General features: G+C 50.2%; 1 protein-coding gene and 2 non-coding genes across 5 annotated transcripts in view; 1 reads left to right on the plus strand and 2 right to left on the minus strand.

The window, feature by feature from the left end:
* The window catches only part of RAD54L2 (RAD54 like 2), a 54163-nt gene that overhangs the window by 46309 nt on the left and 95 nt on the right, over nucleotides 1-7759 (plus strand). For all 3 annotated transcript variants that reach the window (XM_025044839.1, XM_025044840.1, XM_025044841.1), the window contains 4 exons: nucleotides 1122-1321; nucleotides 2771-2860; nucleotides 5007-5099; nucleotides 6679-7759. The exon at nucleotides 6679-7759 is cut by the window's right edge and continues 95 nt beyond it. In XM_025044839.1, coding sequence (XP_024900607.1) covers nucleotides 1122-1321; nucleotides 2771-2860; nucleotides 5007-5099; nucleotides 6679-7673 — 1378 coding nt within the window. In that variant the 3' untranslated portion in view covers nucleotides 7674-7759. The remainder of the gene's footprint in view (nucleotides 1-1121; nucleotides 1322-2770; nucleotides 2861-5006; nucleotides 5100-6678) is intronic.
* LOC112477565 lies at nucleotides 2391-2496 on the minus strand. Its single transcript, XR_003045508.1, has one exon. It is a non-coding gene; the product is annotated as a U6 spliceosomal RNA (small nuclear RNA).
* Nucleotides 5458-5576, minus strand: LOC112477562. The gene has a single exon (XR_003045507.1). It is a non-coding gene; the product is annotated as a 5S ribosomal RNA (ribosomal RNA).

Below are 7759 nucleotides of genomic sequence, written 5' to 3' on the forward strand. Positions count from 1 at the left end.
TCCTACCCAAATCCTCACCTCAGCCCTTGCAGAGTATGGGGCTCGGGCTAGGTTCCTGTTACCTTTCTGACTCACTGACATCTGGCCAGGGCCCCTAGGAAGTAGGCCCCAGTCCCTTGAGCCCACTGTGCTGTCTGGCCTGTCTGGGAATGTGGGGTCCATAGGGCCCAGGCAGCTAGCTGCCCAGAGGTTCGTCATTCAGACAGGAAAGAACGCATCGGTCTAAGGAGGTCCCTTTTCTGGGACCGAAGACAAGATGCAGACTTCAGAAAGCATATAGACAGGAACTTAATTTCAAAAGTCTTAAATCAGGAGTAGCTTTCTCAAGGTACCAACATCTGGTTGAAGGGAAGGAGAAGCGTGAGGAATGCATCACTGACCACGGGAGAACACTTTGGCATGTTGGCAGTAAGAGATGCACAGCCTGCGCTCAGGCTGGCCATGGGCCTGTGCCATTTAGAAGCCTGGCTTCTGTGCACAGAGTTTTGGCCGCTGCTGCTTTTGTGGTGGTTGTGACGAGGCAGGTACTTTGGAGACCGGCCCCCAGAGGAGCCCAGTGAAAAGCAATGCAGAGGAGAGGGGAGTGTCTGCATTACTTACTGAAACTTGATGTTTCAGAGAGTAAAGACAGTTAAAGTTGGACAAATGGTCTCTCAAGATGACCTGAACACGTGACCTCACATGGCCCTTTTTCCTTGGGTGAGAGGGAAAATCCCATCCATACGTCTTCAACTTAGCATGCACTATGTCCTGAGGAACTTTTCTTCCGTTGGTGCGTTGTTGCCTCTCCCTAACTTTCCTGTAAGGACCAATCCCTAATGTATGTAGACACCTCCAGTTCCAGAGGAGCGGGTGTCACCTCCCATCTCCTTAAAGAGGTTATTCCATGGACATATAGCTCTTCTCGGACCCTGAGAGGCTTTATCTCTCACCGCCTCTGGCTCTGCTCTGGCTCGATCCTGCCTCTGGTCTTCCTTTGAATCGGCCACACCCTGTAGGTCTCCCTCTCAGCAGCAGCTGAGGCCGAGGGATGGGGAGGTCGGAAGAGGCTCTGCAGGCTGCGCGTAAAGGAAGTATGGCTCTTCTGCCGAGCTCTGAGTGTGCTTGTCTTTCTCTCACAGGCAGCCAGCACTGAAGAGTGACGAGAAGCCCGTGGCCAGTGTCCGTCCTGTGCAGTCCACCCCCATCCCGATGATGCCCCGGCATGTCCCACTGGGAGGCGGTGTCAGCTCCGCCTCTGGCACAAACCCGGCTATGAACTTCCCGATCAACTACCTGCAGCGTGCGGGCGTCCTTGTGCAGAAGGTGGTCACCACAACAGGTGGGGAACTCCCGGGTTCTCTCCAGGGTGCTGTCCCTTTTCAAGTTACCGTGTTCATTCAGGAATTTGAGCACTTATTAAGCACCTTGTGTATTCTGGGCCTTACTACATTGGCACTATAGGTAAAAAAAAGACAGCCGTCCTTTATCTTGAGGAGTTTGCACTGTAACGACACATCTTAAGAATAATAGCATGAAACTGGGTCTTCCTGAATGTGGCGGTTGGGATAGACTCCGAACACAGCGGAGATTGTGGAAATGTCACTGAGACACAGGGTCAGTCGTCTGAGAGACCTGTGAATGTGTTGAGTCTGGCCCGACTGCAGGGTCAGCTACATATGAAGGAAGCTGTCAACCTCCCTTCTTAATTAGAAGACCTGAATGTCATTTGCTGCTTTCTTCGTGAGTTTGATGTGGCTCGAGCGTGGTAGACCAGTGGCAGGTGCATGGCCCACGGTCCTTGTGATCCGCCCTGTGATTCAGGGTAATGGGGAAGGAAAGCATTTCACGATGCTGTTTTTCATCTTGCTATCTAGAAATATTCATGATCTATAAATTTTAATGAAATACCTTAACTGATTTTTTGAGAATGAAAATAATACATGTCCATGGTAAAAAAAAATTCGAAACAAGTGAAAACAAAAAGGGAGCGTCTTGTAATCACACTTCTCTGCTGATGCCTGAAAGTGCCCTTCACCCTCAGCTAGGTGTGGCGCGATGCCAGGGCGGGCAGGCCACCCCTGGGACCTAGCGTGATGTGGAGCAGACACGCAGATAGCTTGGGGAGGGAGAAAAATACATAGAAATAACCATTTGAACCAAAACCTTTTTTTCCTTAAAAGCAGAAAAATTATAATTTTTATTACAGAAAGAAAGAGGGCTACTTTGCTCCAAATAATATTTATATGGGACCACATCATCACATTAAAGCTGTATGTTCACAAAATATATAGGGGCATTAATTTTTTTTAAATTTGTTTTACACTTAGTTTTTTTATTTTTTAGTTTTACAATTCAATGGTAAGTCACATGTATTGCATTGTGTGTTCACCGCCAGTAGTTAGATTTCTTAAAACTACGAAACACTCGCGAACTTGCACGTCATCCTTGCGCAGAGGCCGTGCTGTCTTCCCCATATCATTCCAGTTTTAGTACGCGTGCTGCCGAAGCGAGCATGCACCAAAACTCTTTCTAAGCCAAAAACTCCATGAATTTCTAATTAATTCGGGGGAAAGATGATCAGATTTCTAAAAAGTTTGTTTTCACAGTATTCTTTGTTTCGACAGTTGTGAGAGGTCCTGCTTGCTTCGCCCCCTCGGTTCTGAGCCCTGCTCTGCCGAGCGGCTTTAGGAGAACCACTGGGGAGCGGGGCGGATGTGGACTGTGCAGTTCCCTTCCCCGCCTCGGTCAGGCCCACGTCATCTAAACCTGAGTTCTGTGTCTTCACTAGATATCGTTATTCCTGGACTCAACAGCTCCACAGACGTGCAGGCAAGAATTAACGCTGGCGAGAGCATCCACATCATCCGTGGGACAAAAGGTGAGAGCCTGACCAAGGGCTGGTGCCGGAGGGGGATGGGAACCATCCTGTAAGAGCGTCACATGCAGGGGAAACATGAGAAAGTGACTCTTCTAGTTCCTTAGTAGGTAGAGGTGGGCCCGAAGGATATCTGTCAGTAGCCTAAAAGAAGGGAGTGCGGGTTCCTGCATTTCTGTATTTTACCATTGCTTCTGTGGAGAATCTCGGGGTGGGCTGGGTAGACAGCGTGTTTCGTATTGGTCTCAGCCTACTGATGGCGATGCTAGCAACGCCTAAGTCACCTGGTCCTGTAATTCCTGTGTAAACATCCCCCCACCCCCGCCCCCGCCATAGGCATTGCCCCAGAGCCAGTGTTGTGGCCAGACTGGCCCTTGTGGTTATTGTGATTATAAGACACAGCAACCATCAGGGAACTTTGAAAAGACAAGGTTTATTACTCACAGGTCCTGGAGGGTACATGGCTTGTTCGAGGGCCTCACAGGGAGATCATGGGTGGAGAGGGCGAGCGAGAGTATGAGCCTCAGTCTCTGTTTTTATTAGGGTTCAAGAATGGGGTGCCTAGGGCTTTGCGGTTCACTCTTTATTGGTGAATTTAAAACATAAGAGCAGAAATTTGAGCATGAGAAAAGAAAAGCGGGGTCACTAGGTTACCTAGTTTACCCTGGTTACCCTGGGCTTTCTAAAAGGGGAACTTCATGGGTGGGGACCCCCTGGTTCATCATCTAGTTGTTTAGCTAGTCATGGTGTCATACAGCTGGAGCTTGTTTATTGGAGATGGATGTCTTTGAAACAAAAGCTTCGGCAATCAGAGCTTAACGTCTGGCACTCAGTGCACACAGGGAAATCAAAACTAGAGGGAAGGAGCTGTGGAATGGGTCCTAAGCCAACATGTGTGTTACTTGTGTCGTCTTACCCACTTGTCTGGAGTAGGGGCAGGTCTCTAACCGGGAAATGTATCGGGAGGATGAATTGGTATACATCGATTGCTTGGCAGAATTTTCAAGTGTCGTAATTTTAAAAGTCCACTGCCTCTGGCCACCTCACATGGGGAGCTGAGATTGCTGGAATGAGAAATCTAGGCTGGGCAGCGTCAGGACCCTCTCTAAATCTGTCATTTCAGCCTTTACTTTGTGAGGCTCCCTGAGCTCCCTGTTCAGTAAGGAGATTTTGCCCTAGCCTCTGTTGGGTCAAAGTACCTTTAGGCTAAAGGAAAAGATGCCACGAACTACATGACACACAGAGAAAACCGTACCCAGCCCCCTTACCAGGCTCTTCCTGGCCCAGAGCAGGAGTTGGCAAACTCTGGCTGGCCCACCAGCCAGACCCAGCCTGCTTCCTGTTACCATACCTGTGAGCTAAGAATGTGTTTTACATTTTCAGTTGGTTGGGGAAAAAAACCAAAAGAATAATATTTTGCAGCAGGTGAAAATTATATGAAATTCACATTTCAGGGTCCATAAATATTTTTAGATCATAACCATGACCAGCTCTTTTCCTGCTACAGAATTGAGTAGTTGCAGGAGAGATCTAACGACTCCCAAAGTCAAACATATTTACTAACTAGCCTTTTAAGAAAAAATTTGCCGACCTCTGACCTAGAGGCAGCCCTAACCCTCCAGGATTGATCAAAAGACATACCCAAGACAAGGGAAGGTGAATTCGTACTACGTGGGAGTAGAACGCAGGTCTAGAATTAGGCCTGCCAAGGGAGAGAGCGTTGGGGCAGTAAGGCTCCTTCCTCCCAGACCAAGAGGCGGACCTGGGCCAGAGCACCTCTCCTTCTTCACAGCACCCACGTGTTCCCTCACTGCATTTAACCTGTCTGGGTAGTTCCTGGTACTGTTGTCCAGCTCCCGCTCCAGAGGTGAGCTCCATGAGACAGGGCCCTTTTCAAAGGTCTTACATGCTTCAGGGTCTAGAACAGTGCCTGGTACGTAGCAGTTGTGCACATCACTGTTTTTGTGGAATAAGTAATAATATTGGGCCACAGCTCAGTCACCCCACTCCTCATTTCAGGGCTCTTCAGACAGGGTGTGAGACCCAATTTTATAGCTGCCTCCCAGCCCACAGTCCCTAGGCCTGGAGTTTCGCAGGGCTGGCAGCGTCCATGCCTGCTCCCAGCAGTCTTCCTCATGTCTCTTCTTAGGGACGTACATCCGCACTAGCGACGGGCGGATCTTTGCTGTCCGGGCGACAGGCAAACCAAAGGCTCCTGAAGACGGTCGGATGGCCGCCTCAGGTATGGTGGCTTCCACCTGTCTGTCTCTCTCTATCATCTATCATCTGTCAATCATTTATCTGTGGGTTTTGTTTTGTTTTTTTTTTTTTTTGGTTTAGTTTCATTTATAATTAATTTATTTTTTGAATAGTTAATGTCTACCTGGTTCATAATTCAAAAGGTACAGAAAGGGGTAAAGTGAAAAATAAGTTTTTCTCCCCCCATACCTCCAGCCATCCATTGCTCTTTCCTGGAGGCGTTGCTCTCATTCGTTTGGTTTTTAGAGATGTTCTATACGTATACGTGTACAGAGATACGTTTCTGTCTGTAAAAAAAATGTATGTATATGAGTTTTCTTTGTATTTTTTTTTTATTTTAACGCCTACAGCACGTGGTATTTCTGGGAGGTCTCCCATCCAAGTACTAACCAAGCCCAACCCTGCTTAGCTTCCGAGATCAGACGGGATCGGGCTCGTTCAGGGTGGCATGGCCGTAGACTCTTTGTATTTTTAAAACGAATGCTAACTTACTGTAATGCACTGTTTATTCCTTTTCACTCACCAGCGTAGCTCAGGGGTCATTCCTTGTCATCGCTTTAGATGTGCCTCATTGAAGGTTGGGCCAGGATGCCATCAGATGGGTGTAACGCAGTGTATTCCCAAGTTCCCTGTCCTTGGACATTTAGATGCTTTGGCTCCACCATTACAGTACTGGCGCCTGGTCACGTGGGTGTATCTGTAGGATAACTTCCTAGGAGTGGGATTGATTCAGATCAGAGTATGTGTGTGGCACATCGACCCCTTAGGAACTCTTGCCCAGGTCCCCTCTGTCGAGGTGTTTCTCATTTATCCTTCCTCCGTGCAGTCTGAGCTAGACTACTCCCATTCCCAGCTTTGGCTATGGAAATGTTCACACGTACTGACCAATCGAAAGAGCAGCACTGTGAACACCGTGTGACCTGCGCCCAGGTCCAGTGACTGTTACTGTTCTCATAAACATCCTTTGGTCTCTTTCGACTATTTGTAAATTGAAGACATCAAGTCATTTACCCCTAAATATTACAGTACACATCTCCTAACTATTACAACATCCTTGTCACACCGAAAGATAATGAAGAATTCCATAGTATCCCCTACTGTCCAGGTCATACCACAGTTTCCCCTGTTGTCCCAGTCGTCTTCCATGGCCGCGGATGTTTTGTTTTTAAACCAGGATGGATTGCTTTTTAAACTTCGTTTTCCTCATTTCTCCCATCCTGGTCACTGACCCTTTGCCTCCAGAAGGAGTCTGACTAGTTATAAGAATGATCGCTTAACGTTTCACCTCCATTATCCCATAGGCTTCACCTGGGTGGAGTTTTACAGATTGGGGACCTGGGCTGAAGGGAAATTACCCGTTTTGTCACGGGTAGACTTGTTTCCTAGCTCAAAGGCTTTCTTTCTTTGGGACTGGGCAAAGTTGACTGGGCGATGTTGTTTGGACATCAAACTATTTGAATTTTGGGGACCACAGGACAGGATTTATTTTCATGGCAGTTTTTCCTACATCCTCCATGTCTCCCTGCCATTCTGGTTCTCAGTTACCTGTATTTTGTACCCAGGTTCCCAGGGGCCTTCTCTCGAGTCCACAAGCAACGGCAGACACAGTGCCTCATCACCCAAAGCCGCCGACCCTGAGGGGCTGGCCAGGCCCGTCTCTCCAGACAGCCCGGAGGTCCTCAGCGAGCTCCAGCAGTACGCGGACGTGGCTGCGGCCCGGGGGTCCCGTCAGAGCTCCCCGAGCGCCAGTGCCGCCCTGCCTGGCCCCCCGGCCCAACTCGTGGACAGCGCTGCTGTGCCTGGGACAGCCCTGGGGACTGAGCCTCGACATGGGGGCCATTGCCTCAATAGTTCCCTCTTGGTGACCGGCCAGCCCTGTGGTGACAGGCACCCAGTGTTGGACTTAAGGGGCCACAAGCGAAAGTTGGTCACACCACCTGCTGCGCAGGAGTCAGCCCGCCGGCGGTCCAGGAAGGGCCATGTGCCAGCGCCCGTGCAGCCGTACGAACACGGGTATCCAGTGTCCGGCGGGTTTGCCACGCCTCCCGTCTCCTTAAACCATAACCTCACCGCCCCCTTCACCTCGCAGGCCGGGGAGAGCTCCCTTTTCATGGGCAGTTCCCCCTCCTACTACCAGCTGTCCAATTTGCTGGCAGACGCCCGCCTGGTGTTCCCAGTGACTACTGACCCCCTGGGGCCCACAGGCCCCGTCAGTTCTTCTTCCACGGCTACCTCAGTCACTGCCAGCAGCCCCTCCTTCATGCTCAACCCCTCTGTCCCAGGGATCCTGCCCAGCTACCCACTCCCGTTCTCACAGCCACTCCTGTCCGAGCCGAGGATGTTCGCGCCTTTTCCTTCCCCCGTCTTGCCCAGCAGCCTCTCGCGGGGCATGTCTGTCTACCCAGGCTACATGTCCGCACACACAGGCTACCCAGCTGGCGGCCTTCTCCGGTCCCAGGTGCCTCCGTTCGACTCTCATGAGGTTGCCGAGGTGGGGTTCAGCTCCAATGATGATGAGGATAAGGATGACGACGTGATAGAGGTCACTGGGAAATAGCTGAGGAGCCCCTCTCCACCTCACTCGGGGCCCCCAGCAGGTTGCCCGCCAAGCTGGAAGGCAGCGATCTGGGATTTCTAAGAGGG

Source organism: Pteropus alecto, unplaced genomic scaffold (genome assembly GCF_000325575.1).
Source record: "Pteropus alecto unplaced genomic scaffold, ASM32557v1 scaffold53, whole genome shotgun sequence".
NCBI classification, from domain to species: Eukaryota; Metazoa; Chordata; class Mammalia; order Chiroptera; family Pteropodidae; genus Pteropus; species Pteropus alecto.